General features: G+C 42.5%; 1 protein-coding gene across 1 annotated transcript; it reads right to left on the bottom strand.

Moving 5' to 3' along the window:
- Positions 1–1,904: 1,904 nt before the first annotated feature.
- Positions 1,905–18,969, bottom strand: LOC139326231 (vomeronasal type-2 receptor 26-like). Its single transcript, XM_070956388.1, has 6 exons — positions 18,821–18,969; positions 12,131–12,362; positions 8,051–8,845; positions 4,600–4,812; positions 3,890–4,016; positions 1,905–2,815 (listed from the first exon to the last, which is right to left on the bottom strand). Exons 1-6 carry the CDS (start codon positions 18,967–18,969, stop codon positions 1,905–1,907), a joined length of 2,427 nt encoding a protein of 808 aa, XP_070812489.1.
- Positions 18,970–26,345: the final 7,376 nt, after the last annotated feature.

Here is a 26,345-nt window from a genome sequence, read left to right as displayed (position 1 = left end):
ATTCTAAGCAAACGGCAAAAGTAATGATAAATGGAGGATTGACGGATGCGATTGAAATAGAAAAAGGCACGAGACAAGGATGTCCTTTATCCCCGTTGTTGTTTATATTGACATTAGAAGTTTTAAATTAGAAGTGTCAGAGGAGAAAAAGAGAAAAAGGGCATGAAGATTCGAAAGGAAGAAGACAAGCTCCAAGCTTTTGCAGATGATTTGGTTTTTATTATTGAAGAACCATTAACAACAATAAGTAAATTAATAGAAATTATTGGAGATTTTGGAAAAGTAGCTGGTTTGACTTTAAACCAGAGATATTTTTATTAGGGATCTTACCAGAAATATATAACAAAGAACTGCAGTATTTAATTGTGAATCTCCTAACAGCAGCTAGAATTGTATTTGCTAAAAATTGGAAAGAAGAAATGATACCTTCGGATGAAGAAATTATTAGGAAAATGTTGGACTGTGCCAAAATGAGTAAACTGACATTTGAAATAAGAGAGCAGGAAGAAAAACAATATTATTTGATATGGGATTTATTTTACCACTGGGTAGATAACAAAAAATGGTGATATGAAAGCAAATGTCGAAATACTTAAATGATGATACAACTGATATATTTTACGTAAGATTAAATTTTGGATATGTAGCAGTATTGTGAAGAGAGCAGAGGGCACTAGGGATGCAAACCGACCGATGTACTGTCTGTACTTGATTGAATGAATTATGTTTGTATGTTTTCTTTTTCTTTTTTTGTTTTAAAATAAAAAATGATTTGGGCTCTCTCTCTTGCGGTTCTGTTTCCTTCCCGCCTGTAGTTTGAGTTTGGTGCCCTCTGGAATCCCCTTTGTTGGGAGGCTGCCTGTGGTTGGGATATGCAGGCAGGCTCGCTCTGCACACTTCTGCAATGTGCCCCCTCTTTTCACACCATTGGCATATGGTATCCTTAAACCTACACGCCGACCTGGGGTGATTCCCTTTGCATCCTGCACACCACGGGGTTCCCTGTTGTGCCTCATTTTGCCTCAGCTTTCTCTCTGCTTTGAGTCTATAGATCTCTTTTCTTCTCCTTCTCCTTCTCCTTCTCCTTCTCCTTCTCCTTCTCCTTCTCCTTCTTCCTCTTCTTCTTCTTCCCGCTTCTCTCCTCTTCACCCCCGTCTATGTATCTATAGTCAGCCCCCCTGGAGGAATGGCCACTTCCTGACTTGGGGTTATCGGTCAACGGCTTATCAGAAAGTTCAGCCGCCCTCACCTCTTCCAGTACCTCTTTTAAAGTGAGCGCTTTCTTAGTCACTAATTTCCTCTGCAATCTCAGGTCTCTCATACCCACAAGGACTCTGCCCAGTAGCATTTGATCTACCTTTTCAAATTTGCAACCGGCTGCTATATCCCTCAACTTGGTAACGTAGTCATTAATGGTCTCACCTGGTTGTTTCTCTCTATGGTAAAACTCGAGTCGGTGGGCGAATGGGGATGCCGCGGGGGCATAATGTTCCTCCAGCGTTTCTTGTCATTCCTTCCATTCCATGGTTTGATGTTCTTTGGGGCAGCCAGGCTTTCAGCCGTCTTGTACAGGCGGTTGCCACAATAGCTGAGGAACAGGGCTCTCTTCCTTTCGCCCCCAGTTCCTCGCAGGCCATTAGCTTCCAGGAACATCCTGCATTGTCCCATATATGCGAGGCAGTCGCGTTGGTTCAGGTTGAAAAGTTGGGGGGGTGCGTAGGGAGTCATTCTGCCGGCCGGTTTTGGAAGAGAAGGCAATCCGGTTGACGGGGGGGGGAATGGCCATTTTGAAACATATAGAAATGATTTTCTTTTCCTGCATACTATCTAAATGGAAAGAATTAATATCTCCTTTGAAATAAAAGAACCGTTAACAATTCTTCCTATCACAATGGTGTTATATCTCATGTTTTTACATTTGTTCTGGCTGTCAGCTGCTCCTTTGTGTTCAGGTCTGGCCTCAGAAGGATAATGTAGCACTTGGGGATGAAGATGCAGCCCAGCAGACCAGCACTGGAGGCCAGGATGGAGAAGACCTGCACAGCCACCATGTATTTCCCTTTGGTGCTCAGGTAGGTGGGCACAAAAGTCACCCAGACACTGCAGAAGACCAGCATGCTGAAGGTGATCAGCTTGGCTTCATTGAAGGCCCCAGGCAGATTCCTGGCCGGGAAAGCCACCGTGAAGCAGATGGCAGCCAGGAAGCCCATGTAGCTGAGGGTGATGTAGAACATGACAACGGCCCCTTCGTTGCATTGCAGGATGATCTCTCCAGGCTGGGAGTGGAGGTCAGAGTCAGGGAAGGGGGGAGAAACTCCCAGCCAGGTGGAGGAGATGATAATTTGGACAGCAGAACAAGAAAGGATGATGGAGTTGGCCAAGCTCTTTCCCAACCATCTCTTCACTCGGTTTCCTGGTTTTGTGGCCAGGAAGGCCAGCACCACCGTGATGGTTTTGGCCAAGAGAGAAGAAACAGCAGCTGAGAAAATGATGCTGAAAACTGTTTGTCGGAGAAGGCAGGTGGCTTTTCTTGGTTGACCAATGAAGAGAGAAGGAGACAAGAAGCAAAGCAGGAGAGAGACCAGGAGGAAGTAGGAGAGGTCCCTGTTGTTGGCTTTGACAATGGGAGTTTCTCGGTATTTAATAAAGAAGATTAAAACAAGGCCTGAGTTTAGGAACAAGAGTAGGGCAAAAGAAACCAGGATAATGCCCAGTTGTTCCTCATAAGACAGGAAGGTTATGACTTTGGGGATACATTGGACTCTGTCCTCATTTGGATATTTATCACCTGGGCACTTGGTGCACTTTTCGGTATCTGAGAAAGCAAAAAAGCAATATGTCTTTAATATTCTGTCCTTTTCTCTTGCAAGAAAAAGGTTCTTTGGATAACAGCTGATACCACAGGCATTTTCCAAGAAGTATTTCTTAACTATTTCATAAAAATAGCATAAGAAGGATATATATTTTTTATTAAAAAATGTAGCTGGGTATATGAAGTTGAGGGAAGTCCTAGGATGTTAATTCTTTCCTCTGTAATGTGTAGAATCTTCATAGGAACCTAGATTATTAGAGGTAAATAATGAATCATATAATCTCTTTAGGCGAACATCCTGAGTCCTGCCACATGGCAGTTAATAACCTGGACTTGGAGGATACCTACAGCATCTTGTAACATCTGGAAGCAACCTGGAATTAAGGAGAAACTTCCTATCAGGGAGAGCAATTAGCCAGTGGAACAGCTGGCCTCCAGAACTTGTGGATGCTTCAACATTGGAGGTTTTTAAGAAGAGACTGGACAGTCACTTCTCTGAAATGGTTTAGGGTCTCCTGCTTGAGCAGGGGGCTGGACTAGAAGACCTCCAAAGTTCCTTCTACTCTATTCTGATTGATTGATTGATTGATTGATTGATTGATTGATTGATCTACATGACTGGCAGACTGTTTGTGTAATGAGTTCCCCCCATAACTATCCACAGCACCACATTATGGACCAGTGACACCTTCTCAGTGATCCTCAAGGGGAGGATCCAATATACAGTGGATGGAAAGGTCTTTCAGAAAGTGGACCTGAAACAATTCATCAAGTTTCAAAGAACTCAGATGTTCCTAGAAAGGTAAATTTAGCAGCACTATCCAAACTAAAAAGCAGGAGAGATGTTTCCTCTGCTGTTAGTAAAGCTTGCCCAGTCTGCCACCCCCTCCTCCCATCTCTTTCCCAGCCCCTCCTTCAAAGTCTTCTTGATTTACTTCCGTTTAGATGAGAAATTGTGCAGGTTAAAAAAAACAATGACAGGTGAGCTTCAATCTATCTTTTAACTTGCACTTTCATGAAAAGGTTCTGGATGGATCCAGTTCCACAAAGCCTCCCATTTTCCTCAGTGTGACCCACCTTCCTGAGTGGAGAAGGTCCCCTCCAGACAAGGAACGCAGTCATAGCAGCAAACTGGCTCTCCTTCTCGAGCCCTCTTGACAAATCCAGGATGGCAACTTTCCACACATTTGGACTGAGGCAGGGACTGAGCAGAAAAACAAGGAAAGAAAAGAAAATATGTTAGGACGCTCCATCCATGGAAAGTGGAGGTAGAAATAGACATTAGACAAGTAGATTCTGGGCTTCATGGAGGTAAATATGAAGTCTTTGACTCCTTCCAAACAGGTGTAGGAGATGTGACCAAGGCAGTTTTTTTCTTTAGTTCCTCCCTTTTGCTTCTGGCATTTAACACTGCAATAAAGGACTTTTCTGTTTAATGTAGTCCAGAGGGATGGAATTGAAAAAAGATTTAAATATGATGATATATTTTTATTAAAACTGATAATACATTTTACTGTAAAAGATTGAGGAAACTTTTATACCATTAGATTTTTTAATATGAAATTAAACTGTGATGAAGAAAGAAACCTCTGACCAGTAAGATCTTGAAAGGTTTCCATAGAACATGGCACAGCCACTCCACTTAGGTCCCGTCTCTTGAAGAGCTTCCATGAGATGACACCACCTGGCATGGGAGGCCAACCACCCTGGAGACTCTAGGCTTTGCCCACTTGAAATGGGACCTCAGGCATTGGAAAACAGAGAAAAGACACCAACATTTCTCCCACCTTATTGAGCAACTTTATCTGTGAAAGAGCATCTTTGTTGATAGTAAGTCTCTGTCTTTGAAAATACGCCAGAGTCCCTTCCATGACATCCTCCTTGGGGAGAACCAAGAAGCTGTCAATACTCAGATCTGCTGTTATCTCTCCATTTTGGTCCAAGTACATTTTTCTGTCAGAAATATTCCAAAATTCGTTCTTCTCCAAAAATGGATGAAACTAGAATGGGAACATCCAGGAATTTGAAAAACAGAAAACTTTATTTCTTACTTTGAATCTTTCTTCTACAATTGTCTCATCTCCAAATATGGTTAAATAGGATACAAATACTGCCATTACTTCAAAAGTGAATGAAAAAGTTTGAAAAAAAATTGTCAATCATATACTGACAAAATAGAGAGAAAATATAATTTATAATTATAGGGAACATTCTAGAGCAGATGACAAATAAAATGTAAAATATGATTCATAAGCTGTTTGAAAACAAGAGGTTGATTCCCAGAAAGCATGGGTTGATCAAGAAGAAAGTTGTCAGGCTAATCTTCTCCCTGGTCATCCCAATGGAAAACATCTCCAGATGTGCTAATTCTATTTGATTGTAATGCGACATTAACAAAATGTTGCAGATCTGAAAGAGCAAATCTCCCACCAACTCTTTTCTCAGCCTGAAAAGTTAGCCAGGATCCTTTCTGAGTTTCTTTCTCTCCCATTATGCAGCTGCAGGATTCTCCCCTCTTCTCTGATCCTTCCCTAGGCAGCTTCTTTTCCCAAAAGTCACCCCAAAAGTCATTCTCACAGATCATTAAACTTCCTAAATAGATTATGGGAACTCTGGTGATATCACTGGATTTCAGGAAAGGACTCACAAACAATTGTGTGATGTGATTAGAAACCTGAGGGCTGGATAATAAGTGGACAAAAACTGTCTTCAAAATGATACTCAAATAGTTTTTTACCCTTTTTAATCTTTCCTATGAAATTTGAAGGTGATGAATAACATTGGTGATCAATTTTTCTATGTTGTCATTAATACGGTAATTAATACGATCTTAGAATAAGTTAATTTGATGTGATTTAAAGAATATAAAGTCTTTCAACTTACAAGCCTTTTTTGAAACTTCATTTAAAAAGTTTGATAAAATAACAATGCTTTCAAATCAACTTAAAGACGATAATCAGAAGAAAGCTACAATTGTTGAATTGGATGGGTTGGATGGTCGGATGGACTGGAACTGAATTTGCTGCTGGCATCCCTGAAGGAGGAGTCTGGTTTGAAGGGAGGCTGCTTGGAGATGGCTGGAGAGGCCATGGACCCTGAAGACTCAAAGTGGACAGAACGGATGACTGAAGAAATGGATTCTTTCAGGAAGATTGAGGGAGATTGAGGGAATGGACTTGTCATATTTAACTGGAAAACAAGTCTTAAGAGTCTTTGTGTCTCAATTTACAGGAGGTCCTGTGACTTTGGGGAATGAAAAGCGGTTGTTGGGAAAGATCCTAATTAAAATTTTAAGGAAATGCATTATTATTAAGAATCAAACAATGATGTTTAACCCTGGACAGATTCTGGATGGATCAGAGATGATGATTGTGGTGGTCTGCGGTAGATAAGAAGCTCCTGTAAATTTTCTGTGAGTTAAATACAATAGCAGATAACAGACCATTTTGAAGTTTTTAAATTTAATTTTATTGTTGGATTACCTGTTAACTACATTTTTATATATATACAGCAGCGAGATGACAAGTCAAGTAGTTGCAAATAGATGTGTAGTTTATAACTGTGGGCCTATTTTGCAAGGGGGAGAAACTATTATTGCTGTTTTGTATTCAACTGGGGGGACAATATGCAAGTTTTTGTTTGTTTTTAATGCACAATTTAAAAAAATATTTTGTTTTGTTTTGTTTTGTTTTTGTAATAGTTTTATTTTTTGAAGCTTATATTTTACCTTTTTGAATAAAATAATATCAAGTTTCCAGAAACAATATTTATGATTAGGACACAGAGAAGGGTGCATGAGTAAAAAGCAATAGAAAAAATCTGAGTTTTAGCAACGAGGACTTGACTAAAAATAGAGTCTCCTATAAAAACACGAATGGTGGACTGGAAGAAAGATGAGGGACACCAAACTTTATATTTATGTTTGTGAAAATGATCTCAAAATCGTAGTTAACTGGAAACAGACTATCAGTCAGCAGGGAGATGTTCATGGAAAGAAGGCAAATGCAGCCATAAGAATCTCAGGAAGTGAACATTGTGGTTTGGGGAGACCCCAACTCAAGGACCAGGTCCCCTTGCAGGCACCACACTTGGAGGAGAATTTGCACAAAGTCTACGTGAACTTCAGGGAAGGAGAAATAAGCCAAGGAAGAGATCAAAGGAGCTGCTCTTAGCCTTGAGGAAAGAGAACAAGGAGAAGAGCTGAAGATCAGGAGGAGTCTGGGAGCCCCTTTTCCAACTGACACAAACTCTTGGTTGGAGAAGGGAGGATGCAGCCCTCTTCCAATCACTGACACACCTTACACACAAGTGTAAGATCTGCTCACTATTATTCCAGAGTGTCAGACACAGAAAAATGAATTCTGTTACAAGAGAGGAGAATTTAGCTGAATGAGACAAAAAAAATATGATAAAAATTTGAGCTGTTTTAGAGCTGAGCCAGTAAAGCAGAGAAGTTCAGTCTCCTCTTCATGGATTATCTGAGTGCAAAGACTGAGCAGCCATCAGTCAGAGAAGCTTTAACTGGGATTCCTGCAGAGAGGAGGGGTTGGGCTAGATGGTCTCAGGGTCTCCTCCAAATTTATAAAGGTTGTCATGCCACAACATGTATCTATTGGGCAGTTGTTGCTCTAGCCCCACCTAGTGGCCGGGGGCAGATAAGCCTAACTGTATGGTCTGAAGCCAGACTCCCTTTTCTCTCAGCCTTTGGAGGAGACGGAAGCAGCCGGTTTGACCGAGACACATGGTCATCCGGAGGCCTCCGTCCCTCACACGGAGCATCGCTGGAGAGGTTCCAGCTGCTTCTTTGTTGGCTGTTAGTTAATGCTGCCTATCTCCTATTTATCTTTGATTCTCACTCTTTGCACTTCCTCAGTTTCTCCGTGCCCTTTTCTCCCAATGAAACACCCAGATCCACCCCAGGCTCCCTTTCACTGGAGGAGAAGAGGGGAGTTTAGCTGCCTGTTGAGCTGCACACAGACCCACCTGCAGTGGGGATGGAACAAAGGAGAAATTCCACCATGCTCATCACAAACCCACAAATACAGGAATTCATTTAAGAAATAATACAGTGTTTTCAAATTAGCAATATTTAATAATGCCATGGTATCTACTCTTTGGAACCATTATTCCCTGAGTAATTGAATTGGCCAGATCTGTTGAGTTGGTTCCCCTCCTTCTCCTCTGGATTCCTCCTCCAAAGGATCTTAGATTAATGGATCCATATCGGGACCCCCATACCTGCCACGGCTGCAGCCTTTTAATCCCCAACCTCTTTTCTCCCTCCTTTCTTCTCCTCCTCGATCTGGAGGAATAAGCGGCATTCAAGGCCTGGGCCAAAGTCTGAATAATACTGTAATATTGATAGTCATTTGGGGCCTGGATCTTGTTCCTTTTCTCCTGGGTCTCCAGTGGGGCTTTCTGGGTGCATCTTCTGCGGCCTTTGACAGAAAAGACGTTCTTTGAAAGAGAACAACGGAAATAATGATCTTGAAACTTTTCTTCCACAAAGAAATGGGGTTCAAAGGCAGAATCCATTGGCCTTTTTTTTAACAGATAAGCAAAGTTCAAAATACTATGGATGTATTTGAGAAGTCTACGCTTGTCCATTGGATACCATACAAAATTTGTGAGGATCCAGACTTTCCCTTCAATGGGTCCTGGAAGAAGCATAAATGTCAAATGGAAAGGAAGGATTCTCACCCAAATGGAATCAAGTTCCATGAAGTGAACAAAGACGTTGACTTGTCTCCACTTAGAGAGGGAATCCCTGAGGGCTGTTGTGTATCCAGTTGTTGAGAACAGTTGTGATATAACCACACAAATTCCACTCCTGACAAGCATAGGAGGAAAAATCCTCATGAAATTCTCTCCCTTCTCTGTGTCTGAAGCAAAGAGGCCAATCAGGGTCCATCTGAAATGGAGGAGCAGGTGGACAATTGCTAGGTATTGGATCCCTTCTTTGGGGAGAATATGGTGGAAAAAGGGGAATTTCCTTTTATCACTCAGAGCCTCTGAACCAGTTGTATGTCTGATCTGAAAAAGCAATGAAGAATGCTGTGTTATATTTAGGATCAGATCAAGTCCAAAATATTAGATTTTAATAAATCCAACCTGGTTCTCCTTAATGTATTAGAATAGTTTGTTAATCAGACATTGTTTAAAATATTAAAGACAGAATATTAGCAAGATTGTATCATAATAATGGAAAATAATAAGCAAATTAAAAAACAAACATGTAAATCATATTACTGTATTCCACCCCTACAATTGACCACAATTAGATTAACACGTGCAAATGCCAACTGGAGTATTCTATTCCAATAAAGGACCTATTATAATTTTCGAAGATTGCTGCATCTTTTTTTACTTCTGTATCCCAGATTCTTTCTGGAGGAAATTTTTTAACTTCTTTCTCCAGTTATACAAGAAACAGGCAGACCTCAAAGCCTAATAAGATTTCTCAGTTGCATAATCCAAGTTTGGTCTTTCATTGAAGTTTTGTCTGTTCCAACAGCCACAATTTTCAGAGTCTGTCAGTTTCCATAGATTACATTTTATGCCAATAATGCCCATATTTTCTGAATTTAGACAAAATAGAAATTGTGGAAATTCCCAAATCAGCTCTGAGGGCAGCAGCTGGAGTCCTTTTACCCACCCCAAGATCCTCCTCAGAGGCTGAGATTGGGTTGGTTCTGCTGGTGGTTTCTCTCTGGAGCCCCAAACATCAGATTGATGTAAGAACATGGGGGAAAACTGGGCCTCGGATACTTTAATAACTGGGGCTGAGGAAGCTGGAGAGCTATGAGGTTTTCATTTAAGCACCACTTTCACTCCTGCCCTTTCTCTAACTGAGCTCCTTGGATGATGAGGGAGCCAAGATTCAGGCTCAGAGAAAACAACCTCAGGTAAGGAAAGGTGTTACTTGCTCTAATGGCTGACCATCTATGGCTATGATGTCATTTCCCAAAGACCATAACTTTTGAACTTGCTTTATAAATTATCAGATAATTATTAAGACAAAACAATCCAAGTCTATACAATCCAATGTATAAGTATGATAATATCACATTATCTGTGTAAATCAGTGTATTCCAATAGGAATTTAGCAGTCTTCCAATATTTGAGGGGCTGCCACAGAGAGGAGGGGGTCAAGCTGTTTTCCAAAGCACCCAAAGTCCGGACAGAGGCCGGACAAGGAATAATGGATGGAAACTGAACAAGGAGAGATTCAACCTGGAAATAAAGAGATAAAGTTGCCTTCAGAAGTTGTGGGAGCTTCATCACTGGAAGCTTTCAAGAAGAGACTGGACCGTCATCTGTCAGAAATGCTGTAGGGTCTGCTTGGACTAGATGACCTACAAGGTCCCTTCCAACTCTGTTAATCTGGATCTATCTATACTATTCCAGACAAGTGGCTGTCCAGTCTCTTCTTCAAAGCCTCCAGTGATGGACCACCCACAATTTCTGAAGGGGAGACGTTCCATTCCTCACCATTAGGAAATTTCTCCTTAGTTCTAGGTTGTTTCTCTCCTTCATTAGTTTCCATCCATTGTTTCTTGTCTTGCCTTCTAGTACTTTGGAAAATAGATGGACCTCCTCTTCTCTGTGGCAGCCCCTCCAATATTGGTACATTGCTATGATGTCACCCCTCGTCCTTTTCACTAGACTAGACATACTGAATTCCTGCAACTGTTCCTCATATGTTTTAGTCTCCAGACCCTTAATCATCTTTTCTGCACTCTTTCCAGAGTCTCTACATCATTTTATAATATGGAGACTAAAACTGGATGCACTATTCCAAGTGTGTTCTTGCCAAGGCATTATAATATGGTACCAATACTTCATGTGATCTTGATTTTATCCCTCTGTTAATGCAACCTAGGACTGAATTAGCTTTTTTGGCTGTGGCCACACATTGCTGGCTCATATTTAAGTGATTGTCCACTAAGACTCCAAGATCCTTTCACAGTTACTGCTATTGAGCCTGGTTTCACCTCTTCTGTAAGTGGACATTTGGTTTTTCTCGCCTAAGTATAAAACCTTACTTTTCTCTACATTGAATTACAGTTTGTTAAATAGGCCCAGTTCAAGTCTACCTAGATCCATCTGGATCTTCAGCCTATCTTCTGGGGTGTTGGCTATTCCTTCCACTTTAGTGTTGTCTTCAAATTTGATGATTTCCCCATTTCTCCCCTCATCCAAATCATTCATGAAGATGTTGAAGAGAACTGGGCCTAAAATGGAACCTTGGGGTCCCCCACTGCTTGTTTCCCTCCATGCAGACATAGTTCCATTGAGGACCACAGGCTGAGCCCATCTGGGGGTGATGCTGTCTACCCATATATTTTCAGCTTCCCAAGAAATAGGTTGTGGTTTACTTTGTCAAAGCCTTTCTGAAATCCAAGTATTGTATACTACATGCACTGCATTTCATTGGTCCCCTAATTTAGTCATTTTTGTCAAAGAATGAAATAATGTTTATTTATGATCTGTTTTTTGATCCTGCATTAGTCCTAGTAAGTCATTTCATATCTAGACTGAATAAGAAGGGTTTAAATATGCATCTTTCCCTTCTCCCTTGGTAAGCATAGATCCTTCTTCTCATGGCTCCATTGAGCTCAAACCTTCCTCTCAAACAAGGGCTTGGATCAGGGCCAACAGGCTGAGCTCCATTTTGAAGGCAAAACATTTTCTCCATCATATTTCTCTGTTTATTGAGTCAAATGCTTCACTAACATCTAGAAAGCAGCAAACCTTGTTTTACCTCACTGATATAGATTAGATATTTCAGGACAAATTTATTGCCAATATTAGAATATTAATTTATCCATTATTTCTTATAAAATCTTTATAGCTTTTCACTCTACCTAAAACATTCTGGTTCTTCTGCAAGGAATGTATTTTTCACAAATTTAACTAAGAGGATCATGGCATAAATTTTAGCCACAATATCTGCTAGTCTATTTGGCCTATAATTGCTAGAGTAATTTTTATTCCACTTTTTAGATGGATAAAATGCTACTATTGCCAACTTCAATCCAACTGGATAGGGCAGGCATTATTTATCTGTGAAGATGCCAATAGATGCCCAACAACCAGGGATATTTTTTGATCAGTTCAATAGTCTTCTCCAGGGAATGTATTGCTTGCATTTCAGGCCTTTTATGATTAATCTCAATATGAAGATAATGGGGTAAAATATTGAGAATATGGAGAAAAGCAGCTCTTGAATTCCATGAAGAAGACATGATTGCATCTATTGCTCACCCACCACCACCCATCCCTCACTTTACCAGAAGCAGTAACACACATTCAAACCTGTGGGACTTTGTAGGTGCCTCCTAATGTTGACATCTGGATGGAGATGTCCCTTCTAGCTCTATCAAGAAGAGCCAGGAGGTTCTCCTTCCTTCCACAGCCGTAGTTGGGGACATTGGCTTCTCCAGTGGAGAGCATGTCCAGCAAGGCATCTGAAGTGTGGAAAGTGCTCAAATAGTTGTTATGGATGTTGTAGCCCAGTGTGAAGTTGTGTAAGAGATGGGAATTCTTGCTGGCCAGTTGAATGTTGAAAATGTATCGTAAGCAATAAAAAAAATTGTAAGAAGTCCTATTGAAAAAAAAGGTATTATAATCAACAGCCACAACAAATACTTTTGTTATATATAACATATATAATCCTCCACAAGCCTACTGAGCCTTAAACCAACATTGATCCAAAAGGAAAGATCAGTTATACAAATATGGAAATGGGCTGAGGTACGGCAACTACAACTAATTCCACCACTACTTTATATCAAATTCATTATCCAAGTAATAAATTAAGGATTGAACTGAGGGAGGAAAATAATCTGCAGCCCTTTCAGCTTTTTTTCAGACCCGTTTTTGAGTCTCTTTCACAAAATCAGACGAAAGAGAGAAACCATGGAACTCAAAATCATTCAGGAAATTAGACATATTCCCCAATATAGGAATAAATGAAAAATAAAAATCTGAAAAGAAGGAGAGTGTTAGAATGGAGGCAGTGCAACTCCATCACCCTGAATGACTTACGGATCATGGAAAACAAACTGAACAGAAGGAGCCACATTGAAAAACAACTTTTTATGCAAATTTTCCATTCCATTGGTGACTATACTGATTAGATGGTCTCCTGGTCTATAGTAGCTCCATGATTTTCCATCCTGGTTCTCCGAACTCAGCGGGCATTTCATTCTCAGCTTCCCAGAGACTGAATGGGACAAAAGCAGCATTAGAGGCAGAAGCAGGAAGTCCATAATTCATGAGGTGAATCAATGAATCCCTTTCTTGTTTCTAAAGAAGATTTAGAAGAATCAAAGGACTCTCACAAGGTGAATATCCAGTTGCTTTTTCTCAACACAGAGAAACACTCAGCTTCATCTGGAAAGGACAGAGACATACATTCAAGAGCACAGACTCTGCCTGTCCCAAACCTCCATATTTCTCTGCCAAAAGTCTCCCCTGGAGGATTTGGCCAAAGGGCAGAGCTGAGACTTTTAACATAATTCTCCCTCCCAGGAGGGATCCCTGGATAATTCAACTAGTTCTTGGACTTGGAGATTGTTGGGAAATTCTCTGGAGGAAATGAAAGAGAAATAATCTCCATGTGATTCATAATAACAGGGGCAGAGATGGAATTAAATCGGTCATCTAGAATTGAGAGTTTTGGGAGCTCCATGTAGGGAATACATGGCACCTGATGGGGAGAAGCAAGCTGAGAATCAACCCTTCCAAGACTGAGTGGCTGTGGTTCCCGGCATCCTGGTATAGTCATCTGGCTCCATCGCTGACTATTGGGGGCGAGATCTTGGGCCCCTCAGAGAGGGTTCGCAATTTGGGTGTTCTCCTGGATGCACGGCTGTCTTTTGAAGATCATATGACAGCCGTGGCCAGGGGAGCTTTTTATCAGGTTTGCCTGATACGAGTCCCTTTCTCGACCGGGATGCCTTGTGCATGGTCACTCATGCCCTTGTCACGTCCCGTCTGGACTACTGTAATGCTCTCTACATGGGGCTACCCTTGAAGATCACTTGGAGGCTCCAACTGGCCAGAATGAGGCCGCGCAGGTGATTATGGGGGCGACACGTCACACCCATGTAACACCTCTCCTGCGCGAGCTGCACTGGCTCCCGGTGGTCTTCAGGGTGCGATTCAAGGTGTTGGTCCACACCTTTAAAGTGCTCCATGGCTTAGGACCTGGGTATATACGAGATTGCCTTCTGCCACCAATAGCCTCCCACCAGCCAATACGCTCCCACAGAGAGGGACTCCTCAGGGTGCCGTCGGCCAAACAATGTCGACTGGTGACACCCAGGGGGAGAGCCTTCTCTGTGGGGGCACCTGCCTTCTGGAATGAGCTGCCCCTAAAGGTTCGTATCATCCCTGACCTGCATACTTTCCGCTGCGCCCTTAAGACTCTTTTGTTCCAACAGGCCAGGCTGGCTTAATATGATTTTTAAATCGGGTGTTTGTTAGCTTTTAACCTTGTGGGCCAAATTTTATATATTCGTTTTATATTGTTTTTAAATTTTGTGCGTTTATATGTGTTTTAATATGGCTGTACACTGCCCTGAGCCCTTTGGGAGAAGGGTGGTATAGAAGTTTAATAAATTCAATTCAATTCAATTCAATTCAATTCAATTCTGTGGCTGAAATAACAAATAAATCTGATATTTGTTTGCATAGTGATGAAAGACAAAACTCAGGGGGAGGGGGCAGTTAATGCCGGAGCCTTTCACAGATCTGAAATAGCTGCCAGCTGAATTGGAGACAAAATTTACTTTATTTTGAAAGCTAATGCTCAAAGGCACTGCACAAAATGGCTGATGCAATAGTGCAGCCAGTCTCTAAGAACAAAATCAACTTTAGTGAAAAACTAGTTTTTTGAACTTTGCAGAGTTAAAAAAAAGTGTGTGTGTGTGAGAAACATTAGAAAAAAACCAAGTGAAAAGAGATGGAGAAATCAAGGCTCCCTCTCACCCCATGATGGGAAGGGAGGGAGGGAAAGGGAACTCAGGACCCTTGTGTTGCAGATGGAAAGCTGATCTGCAAAATCCAACTTCCATCTTCAGAGACCTGGGAATGTAGAAGCCCATGTGCCATGCTCCCCTGCCACACTTTCCCATGCACAGGTCAGGCAAGGGAGCTCTTGCAGGGATGCCAGACTGGCCTCTGCCCGGCTGAGTGGGGAGCCCCTCTTGGGAGAAGGAAGCTGGGGAGCCCCATGGTGGGGAAGGGAAGCAGATCTGCAAAATCTCCCTCCAGGTTCCATCTTCTAAGTCCTGGAAATGGGGGATATCCTATGTTGCTCATCTGCCTCTTTCCATGCATGGGGCACTCAGGGGAAAGCAAAGGGCAGACCCATGGAGAAAGCCCAGGAAGGAGGATGGGATATGGGGCATTTCTGGGAAGAGACTAACCTGGTTTATGGGTCCCAGGGTTGAATATCGGGGGGATGCAGCCCCCAGGGTTTCTCCAGCCTCGCCTGGGCTCCGTGTCTTTCCAGGAGAGGCTCCTATGGGAGAGAAGCCATGCAGGGTTGGGTCTTCCAAGAGGGATCCCACATTGCCCGGGAGGAAAAGACAGCCAGCCTCACCTTGAAGGGGACCCTCCGTGACTCTGAGGAAGATGGGGTCCCTTGTGGCCCCTCCAGAGCCCCCAGCTGAGCAGACCCTCTTCATTGAGCCTTTTCTGGGAAAGGGGCTTAAGCGCTCCTCCCTCTGCAATTCTGGGAGCTTTTGCCTCTTTCTCATCCCCCACAAAGCTCTGAATTTTGCTCTTTATTTGACAACCCCCCCCTTTTGGCTTGGCTTCTTCAGCCTCTTCTCCATCTGTAATGATTGCCTCTCCTTCCAACTTAAGAAAGTAAAGACTCGTGATAGCTCAAAAGGATCCTTTTATTAAGCAGAAGTGATAGCAACCCTGTTAAAGAAAGAGCTGAATACCCTTAGGCAAGACAAGTAGGATTAAAGCAGTAGAGACCCCTCCCTTTAAGTCAGAATGCAGATTTTAGCCAATACACAAGTGTGAAGATGTTTTCTTTACTAGTTTCCCTGAGAGGGACTCTTGGCGGGTGCTGCTAAAAGGGCCTGGGTGCCCCTTCCCATGGGAAAGGAGCAGTGGATTATCCCATGGGGGGAGGGGGGAGAAATCTAGTATTAAGAGGGAATTATGGCTTTTTGGTCCAGGATATCTGTTGGACGGTGGAGTTCTGGGGTTGTTCTAGTGTTTCTTTCTTTTCCCCCTCCCCCCCTCTCACACAGACACAAACTATCACAAATGACAGAGTAGAATTATTGATAACTACCCAGCCCAGCAAAGTGATGTCTCTCTTCCACATCTGGAGGAGCCCCAAAGGTCCCATTCCCAGCCAACTCCCCAGTGGAAGAAGGGGGAAGTTTTTACCCCACCACATCTGGAGGGCCCAGGATCCCCAACCCTTCTACATGATAAAGAGGGGCTTGCAGGGGGGGCGTTGAAGGGGGACAATACAAGGGGCTCAACAAGAAACTTGCACCTGTTGGAAGAAAGCAGAGCTCTCTTTTGGGAAGATGGAAAAGGGGGATCTTTTGTGGGGGTGATCCTGGCAGGCAGAAAGAGGGCTCCCTTTGCCCTCAGCTCTTCTTTTATCGAGAGTAGCCCCCTTTGATGGGAAGGGATCCAGGCAGCCTGATCTTCAGTGGAGAGGGAAGTCCAGAGTCTCAAATTGTTCAGTGAAACTTTTTGCCTAAAGCCAAGTTCTCTGGCAGGAAAAGTTTCCATTCGGGGCCTTTGGGGCCAGGGGGGAGAAGAGAGAAGCTGCCCCCGACTCCCTGAGTCTCTGCCCAAAGTCTCCCAGGAGGATTCAGCCAAACAGCAGAACAGAAACTTGGAGGGAAAAAATTATCCCTCTCAGGAGGGATCCCTGGTTAATTCATCGAGTTCTTGACCTCTGAGATTGTTGGGCGTTTCTCTGGAGGGAAGTGAGAGGGAAATAATTCCCATGTGGTTCATAATGGTAGAGCAGAGATGGAATTAAATCTGTCATCTAGAATTGAGAGCTTTGGGATCTACAGCCTTGAAATTGGCCCCAGAGGGAATTCATGGCACCTGTGGCTGAAAATTAAAAGAAATGTGACATTTGTTGGCATAGCAGTTAGAGAGAAAACCTCAGGGGACAGTTAATGCCCGAGCATGTCACAAATCTCAAATGGCTGCTTGTTGAGTTGGAGCCAAACTTTACTTTACTTTGAAAGCTGATGCTCAATGACAAAAGGGCTGATGTAATAGTGTGGCCTGACTCCAAGAACTAAATGAAAAAATAGTGAAAAACTACTTATCAGAACTTTGCATAGTTGGGAAAAAAACCCCACATGCACAGACAAACAGAGAGAGGGAGAAGTGAGAGAAAACCAAGTGAAAAGATCTGGAGAAATAAAGGAAGCAACTCAACCCTGGAAGGGAGGGAGATTTATGGAAAGCTGTGATGCAGAATCCCCTTCAAACTTCCATTCTCTGAGACCAGGAAATGAGGAAGCCCATATCCCATGTTCCCCTGCCTCCTTTTCCCATGCCCAGACAAGGCAAGGGGGCTCTTGCAGGGATGCCAGACAGGACTCTGCCTGGATGAGTGGGGAGCCCCTCTTGGGAGAAGGAAGCTGGGGAGCCTCTTGTTGGGGAAGGAAAGCAGAGCAAAATCTCCCTCCAGGTTCCATCTTCTGAGTCCTGGAAACAGGGGAGACTATATCCCATGTTCCACTGCCACTTCTTTCCATATATGAGGCACTCAAGAAAGCAAAGCCCAGACCCCTAGAGAAGGCCCAGGATGGCCAGGAAGGAGGAGGGGATCTGGGGCAGCTCCCCACCCTCCACCCCCCATTCCTGGTGTTGGAAGAAAATCCATCTGGTTCAGTTCCAATCCGGAGAAAGACGCTGGAAATAAAATGGAGGCTCCTTGGGAAGAAGGTCCATTGATTGATGAAGCAGAACCACCAGGGCTCTGGACCAGCTGAACAACTAGCTGGACGAATGCCAGGATTTTATGCAGGTCCTGAAATGCTGCTGGGGGGGGGAGGGGGTTGTTCAATGCCTGAAATGCCCTTAGGAAATTGTGACATGTAGTGAGCTCTGTGTCTTCTGCTAAATGGTGGTGGGTTAATTCTAAAGACCGAGTCTGTTTTCTGTCTTTAAAAGCCTCTTTCTCTATTTCTCCTTTGGGGAAAGATAATATTCTGCCTTTTTCATATTTCCCAAAATATTTCATTCTTCTAGGAGTGGGGGGGCTTCTCACACTGGGAAGAGACAAAACTGGTTTATGGGTCCCAGGGTTGAATGTTGGGGGGACGCAGCCCCCGGGGTTTCCCCAGCCTCCCTTGGGCTCCGTGTCTTTCCAGGAGAGGCTCCTGTGGGGGAGAAGCCATGCAGGGCTGGGTCTTCCAAGGGGGATCCGGGGTTGCCCGGAAGAGAGAGAGGGAGAAAAAATTGTGTCTGGTTTATTGAGCAATGTGTGAGTTAGCCAATTCTTGGTGCAGGGCTTTAACTCCTTATAGAAGGGAAGAATGTAGAGCTGCATTTTTCAAACTTGGCATTTTAAGATGAATTTAATTCCAAGAATCTCCTGGCCAGCATGATGAAGTCCATGCATTGTTGGGTGGGGAATTCTGGGGGTTGAAATCCATTCATCTTAAAGTTTGAAAAACACGGATGCAGGCCAACAACTCTCCACATGTTGCCTCCATTTTGGAAAACAACAAGCACACCAGTGATTGCATAATGCAGAAACCATGATTTGTTATGGCCATCAGAAGTGCCACAATTAATTGGACTGACTTATAACTCTAAGACCCTGATCCTGGTTTGGAAGCCATCCTGGTTGGTTCTTAGAACACTCTAAGCCAACATTGAGCAAAGCCTGGGATGCCCTGCGAATTCAGCCCCTTCCTGGCCCTTCAGACTCAGACAGAGTCACAAAATCTTCCCAGATATTCCAAGTGAGGCTCTCAGGCCCAAAACCTCCCTGGAGCAGGAATGGCTGGCAGTAGCTTCCAGGAGAGCCTCCTTGGCTCTTTCTCTCCGGCTGTAACCACTGAGCCCACCAGCTCCTCCTTGGGGGACAGAACAGCCTCCTCTGAACCTCCGTCTTTGGCATCTGCTAACGGCATAGCCGTGGCTGAGGATGATGGGTGTTGAAGTCCATGCATTTGGAAGGGGCGGATGGGAACTCACTCCATTCAGGCAGGACAGAGATCCATAAAAAGGACTTGGAAAAAGCCTCGTGAAAGCAGCAGCCTCCATTCTTCCTCCCAACGCCTGGCAGGAGAGAGAGAGAGAAGGGAACCCAGGGAGGGTCACAGCCACATTCTCCCTTCTTCAGTTTGATGGGATTCACATCCAGCCTTTCTGCTCTGGGGAGCAGCCCCAGTATCCTGAGCCATGGCCTCACTGGGAATTCTGGAAACCAGCATCCAAAGCCATCTCTGGGGCTCCAAGTGGGACGAGGAGAATCAAAGTGACCAGTGGATCCTCTGAAGAGACACGGAGAGATCTCTGGAAGTCTCCATGAAGGTTTCCAGTTTCAAGGTTCCCATTGATTTTCAGGGTGATAATCAGGGCTTATTTTTTTTCTTTAAAGGCCGGAAGTCCCTGGAGTAAAGAATGGATTGATGAGGGTTCAGTCTGGGATAAGAAGGAATGGATGGATGGAAAGTCCGTCTCTTTCCTCCCCAAACAGCCGGAAAAAAGGACGAGGCCTTAAATTCTCCTGACTCTCTTCTCCTCCTACGTGTCTATTTGGATGTGTTTGTCCTGAAGCCTCACACAGAGTCATTTTTCTTTCCCTTCTTCATTGACGCTGCTTTGGTTTAATCAGGGTATATATAATATTTAATCATATGTATATATAATATTTATTTTTCTCCTCCATCAGCAGAGGATCTAAAGCCTCCACCTTCTTCCTTCTGGCTCCGTTGCTGGCCAGAGGCCGAGGCAGAGCCGGGGGAGCCGAGGGGGGAGGAAGGGCCAGGCCTCCCTTCCCCCCTCAGAGCCTCCATCCTGGCTTCTCTCCTCAGGGGGGACCTGCTGGCCGATCGGCCCAGGAAGCTCTTTGGGGGCCCCGAAGCCTCTGGATCCAGGGGGGGAGGAAGGTGGGAGCCTGGATGGAGACCATGGGAGAGAAGCCGGAGAGGCTCTTCCTCCTGCGAGGCTCCTCTTCAGCCCAGACTCTCCTCCGCCCAGTGTGGGGAAAGGTCCCCCCGGCCTCCCTGAGAGGAAAGCAGCCCCAGCCGCCCCTCCCCCCTCCCCTGGGCCTCTCCTGGGCTCCTGTCTCTGGCTCCCTCCCCTCTGGGCCCCTCCAGGCTCCAGGGAGACACGGCAGATACCCTCTGGGAGGAGAGGAGCCCCTTCCCAGGCCTCTGCCTGGCCTTCCATCCAGAGCCCCCCAGGACCTCCTAGCCAGGCCCTGAGAGGAGAACCTGGGATGGGGACCCTCCTCTCCCTTCAGATCAGCCCCCTCCCCAATTCTCCCTTCTGGGCAAAGGGGGACATCTCCGCCTTCCTCATCCAGAGAAGAGACACAATCCGTCAACAATGGATCCCAATGAACCAGGGACTCAGGTGCCCCAAGAGCAGCTTCAAAGCACTCGGAGGCTTATTAGGAAAGGGGGCTTCACCCCACAGCCTCAGAGATGGGGACGTCATAGGGGTCCCCCTTTTTAAAATCAGCTCCTATTTATGAAGTTCTGATATGAAAGAAAAGCCCAAACAGGCCCCACTCTTCACCTTAGGCAGAATCTAAAAGATGTTTGGAGAATACATAACCCAAAAGAATTGGATTACACTTTCTTTTCTGATAGACATAGATCTTTTTCTAGGATTGATTTTATCCTGTTGTCAAATGATTTACTTGTTAAGACAAAAAGAACAAAGATTTTTCCAAGAACTTTGACTGACCATAGCCCTGTATGGATAGAAATTGAGATGGATAAGGTTGAGAGACGTTCTTGGAGATTAAATGAGAACTTGTTTAGATATGAAAAAAATACAATAGAACTTAAAAAGCATTTGAAAGAATTTTTTGAAATAAATTTGAATAAAGGTACCCCAATTGAAATTGTTTGGGACGCAAGTAAAGCTTATATGAGAGGGGTACTTATCTACATGAATTCTAAACATAGACTGTTCCGACAAAAGAAAAGATCTGAATTGGAAACGGAAATAAAGAATAAAGAACAGTTATTTATTAAAAACCCAACAGATGAAAGAATAAGAAGTGCTATAAAACTTTTGAAAGACCAATTTCAAATGCTTATGGCGGAACAAGTTGCAACAAATTTACAATATGCGAAGCATAATACATTTTGCAACGCTAACAAACCGGGCAGATGGTTGGCTTACACATTGAGGAAAAAACAAAGTATACGGATTATTGATAGTATTGATATTGGAGGGAAAGAAATTTTTCAACAAAAATTAATTAAAGAAGCTTTTGTGGACTATTATACCAAACTATATGCCAAAGAGGAGGTGCAGAATGGACTTATAGAAAAATATTTAAATGATAAGAGAGTTATAAAAATTACTGATCAACAAAAGGAAAGAATGAATTATCCTATAACAGAGGAGGAGATAATAGCAGCAATTAAACAGTTAAAAACAGCCAAAGCTCCTGGCATGGATGGTTTGACCGCAGTGTATTACAAAACTTTACAAGCTGAAATGGTGGGACAACTTAGAGATTTATTTTGCAATATTCAACAAGGGGGTAAAATACCCCCATCATGGACAACTGCTTATATATCTTTGATACCAAAAGAACAAGTTGGTCCTAAAAAACCAGAGAATTATAGACCAATATCTCTTTTGAATACAGACTATAAAATCTATGCGAAAGTATTAGCCAACAGGTTGATGCCAGTAATCCAAAAGGTGATTCATGAGGATCAAGCGGGATTTATTGAGGGCAGATATATGAAGGACAATGTAAGGCAAGTAATAGATTTATTGGAATATCTTGATAAGAATAAACAGATTCCTGCAGTGCTGGTTTTTTTGGATGCAGAGAAGGCCTTTGATAGAGTGGATTGGAATTTTCTACTAAAGACTTTAAAAAAGATGGACTTTGGGGACCAATTTATACAGGCGATTTCAGCAATTGATCAAGAGCAAAAGGCACAGATTATTATTAATGGAAGTCTGACGACAGAGTTCAAAATTGAAAAAGGAACAAGACAGGGATGTCCGTTGTCCCCACTTTTATTTATTTTAACATTGGAAGTCTTGCTAAACACAATACGGGACTCTAAAATTTTGAAAGGCATAATGATAAGGCAAGAGGATTATAGAATAAAGGCATTTGCAGATGATCTGGTTGTTACCCTATCACAACCAATGGAATCAACAATCCTGATGAAGGACATTATACAAGACTATGGTAGAGTTTCAGGTTTTAGACTGAATTCAAAAAAGACTAAAATGATAGTTAAAAATATGACACAAGATCGTAAATATGAGCTTGAAAGGAGGGCAGGTTTTGAAATTGTACCTAAGGTAAAATATCTTGGAGTTCAGGTTGCAGAATCAAACATGAAATTGTTTCAAAATAATTATGAGGTGTTGTGGCGAGAGGTTCAGAAAGACATGGAGACTTGGAAAAAGCTGCAACTGTCTTTACTTGGAAGAATAGCAGCAGTTAAGATGAACATTTTGCCAAGATTTCTGTTTTTGTTTCAAATGATTCCGGTGCTTAAAAGTGATAAACAACTGAAAGTTTGGCAGTCTGGTGTGAATAAGTTTGTCTGGAACGAGAAGAAGCCGAGAGTGAAATTGAAAATTATGCAAGATGTTCCAGAAAGAGGAGGCCTTAAACTCCCAAACCTACAGTTATATTATGATGCAGCAGCTTTAACTTTAACAAGTGATTGGTTTGGAAGTAAAAAGACTGGAATATTGAATGCAGAAAGTTTTGATCTTGAATTTGGATGGCATGCTTACTTATTTTATGACGACAAAGTAGATAAAGTATTTAAAAGTCATATACTTAGAGACTCTTTGATGAGAGTTTGGAAGAAGCACCGATTCAAATGGGATTATAAAATACCGCTATGGCTGGATCTTGGTCATACTTTGTGGAATACAAATATAATGTCACTCGGGGGGGTTTTATATAAAGAGGTTCTTTTTACAGATGCGGGCAGATGGCAGCTGAAGACATTACAGACACTGTTGGATGAAGGGTTTAATTTAACTTGGTTACAATATAATCAATTACAACTGAGATGGAAAGAGGACCAAAAAACTGGTATTATGTTGCATGAGGAAGAATTGGTTAGACATATAAGAGAGAAAGGTCCAATGCATATTAAAAGGCTTTATAATGTATTGTTAGAAAGAGATTCAGAAACGGAATTAGTTAAAGATTGTATGATTAAGTGGGCACAGAATTTTGAAGAACCAGTGATGCTGGAAACTTGGGAAAAAATTTGGGTTCAGAATGTTAAATTTACACAGTCGCAAAACCTGAGAGAAAATTTTTATAAAATGTTTTATAGATGGCATTTAGATCCTAAAAAGTTGTCATGTATGTACCCTAATGTTCAGCCAAAATGTTGGAGATGTGAATGTTTAGATGCTACGTATTATCATGTTTGGTGGACCTGCAGGAAAGTTAAGGCTTTTTGGATAAAAATTTGGTGGGTCATGCAGAATGTTTTGAGGAAAAAAAATCAATTTTCTCCACAGTTGTTTTTATTGGGTATAGTTAAGGGTTTTACACGGGGTGAAATAAAACTGATATTGTATATGATAACAGCAGCAAGATTGTTGATAGGTAAATATTGGAAGAATGAAGCTTTACCCACTATCGAGGAATGGACTTTGAAGATGGCTAGTTTTGCAGAGATGGCGAAGATTTCAGCATATTTAAAAGACTGTTCACAAGAGACTTATGAATGGGAATGGAAAAGGTGGATAGAATATGTTCAGAACAAATACCAAACTAGAAAGTATCAAATAGCTTTTATTTGAAAATAATGTATTAGAAATATTTTAATGTAAAGAGACAAAGAGGAAAAATTATACAGGGGGAGGGATGGGTTCAAGCTTATATATTAGTGTTACTAGTTATGAGTACATAATAGGGAAGTCTGGGGGGGGGAGGGTTAGGGAGGGTTAGGGAGGGTTTGGGGAGGGAGGTGGGGGGGGTGAAAAAAGGGGTGAAAATGTAATTGTAAAACTTTTGCAATAAAAAAAAAAAAGAAAGAAAAAAGGCAGCACAAGAGTTAAGGGTCACCAACCTAGAGTGGCACCAAACTCCATACTTCTCTGTGACCTTCTCCTGCAAGTCCCTGGAGACAAGAGACCCGGTTGAAGGACAGCAGAGGTCAATTCCCTTGTTATTGGACTATCTTTCTCCAGCATCACTTTCCTGACACGTCCTGACAGGAAGGACCACAACCACTACAGGAATTGACCCCAGGAGTGTAGTTGTGGCTTTTCACAAACAAGCTTTTCTCCATCCTCTCCTCTGCACATGGAGCCCAGAAGAAGCTCAGGATCCCAAGAGGAGAAGTTGCTTCTCCCTGTAATTAATAATGATTATCTGGGCCTTGGAGATCTCCATACCTGTGATAGAGAGAGCAGATTGAAGCCATATGCTTCAATATCAGAAAAGGATAAATTTGTCAAGCTCTGTGGGAACAAGTTTTGGGACAGGCAGGATCTGTGCTCTTGATTGTACCCTTTTCTCCTTTCCAGGTGAAGCTGAGTGTTTCTCTGTTTATATCAGGAAAGTCGCTGGCATTTCCATCTTCTGAGAGTGCTTTGAATTCTCCCAACTGTTTCTGCTGTGGGTGTTAGAAACAGGAAGAGGATTAATAAAGCTCCATGAATTATGGACCTCCTTCTTCTGCTTCTGATGCTGTTTGTGTCCCAGTCAATCTCTAGGAAGCTGAGAATGAAATGCCCTCTGAGTTTGGAGCACCAGGATGGAAAACAACCATGGAGCTTTTACAGGCCAGGAGACCATCTCATTGGTATAGTCAAAACTGAAACACTAATATCGCCTATAATGTTGCCTTTTGACAGTCCTCCCTCTATACCTTCTCATGCGTAAGTCATTCAGGGTGATGGAGTTGCATCCCCTCCATTTGCATTCTAACACTCTCCTTTTTTGTCTTATTTCACTTACTTTTATATTGCAGGACTTGTCTAATTTCCTGAATGATTTTGAATTCTATAATTTGCCTCCTTTTTTATTTTGTAGAAAAGACTCAAATCCAAAGATGGGGTTATAAAAACCTGAAGGCAATCCAGATTATTTTCCTCTCCCCGTTCACTCCTGGATTCATCAGTTGAATTCATTTTGTGTAAAGGAGGGACTGAAACAGTTGTAGTTGCCTCTGCCCAGCCCATTCCCATGTTTCTATAACCGATTATTAGTTTTGGATCAATATTGGCTTAAGACTCAATAGGCTTGTGGAAGCAAAAAGGAATAAATTCTTTTAAAAAGTTACTTGTTACTGTTGATAATAACTTGAACATTTTTCTACAGTGTGGCTTCTTTCCCTTTTATATACACCCTACCATTCATTTTAACCATTCAAGGGGTCAACAAGAACTCCCAGCTCCTGCACAACCTCACACTGGGTTACAACCTCCATGACAACTATTTGAACTCTTTATGCACTTCAGATGCCTTGCTGGACATGCTCTCCACTGGAGAAGCCAATGTCCCCAATTACAGCTGTGGAAGGAAGGACAACCTTCTGGCTCTTTTTGATGCAGCTAACAGGGACATCTCCATCCAGGCATCCACATTAGCAGCACGTTACAAAGTCCCACAGGTTTGTGTGTGTTTTTTTCTCTCTGGTAAAGTGAGTGGAGGGGGAGCAATAGATGCAATCATGGAAGTCAAGAGCTGCTTTTCTCCATATTAGCAAACATATCAGTTATGTTTTTTTCTCTTACGTTCTTGTTCAAATTTCTCATACAAGGCCTGAAAAGCAATAAGGTCATTGAAGAGGATTTTCTCCCAGTTATTCAGCTATTCAAAAAATATCCTATTTGTGGATAAACTATTGGCATGTTGATTTTCACATAGATATAACACCTGCCATATGCAGTTGTATTCAAGCTCGCAATAGTAGCATCTATATGTATATATATATATATAACAATGGAATAAAAAGGAATCTAGCAATTGCAAGCCAGTTAGACTAAGAGATATTGTGGCTGAAATATATTGCTTGTTCCTCTTAAGTAAATTTGAGATTGGGTGGAACAAAAGTGAATTCCATGCAGAAGAACAAAAAGGTTTAAGTAGAGTAAAGAGTTTCATAAAGTTGTATAGTAATCAATCAATTAATAATCTAATATTGTCAGCACATTAGTTTTGAAGTATCTAATTACACAATAGGTCAGTCGGGTAAACCACAGTTTTCTAGCTTTTATAGATGTTAGTGCAGCAATATTTTGGGTATAATAAATTATAGGTGGAAATGTGGAAAATTTTTTAAAGTGAATTGATTTTGAAATGTTTTTAAGA

Source organism: Pituophis catenifer, unplaced genomic scaffold (assembly GCF_029215685.1).
Source record: "Pituophis catenifer annectens isolate HBS135680 unplaced genomic scaffold, rPitCat1.0.hap2 SCAF_19, whole genome shotgun sequence".
NCBI lineage: Eukaryota > Metazoa > Chordata > Lepidosauria > Squamata > Colubridae > Pituophis > Pituophis catenifer.
This window is presented reverse-complemented; position numbering and strand designations above follow the sequence as displayed.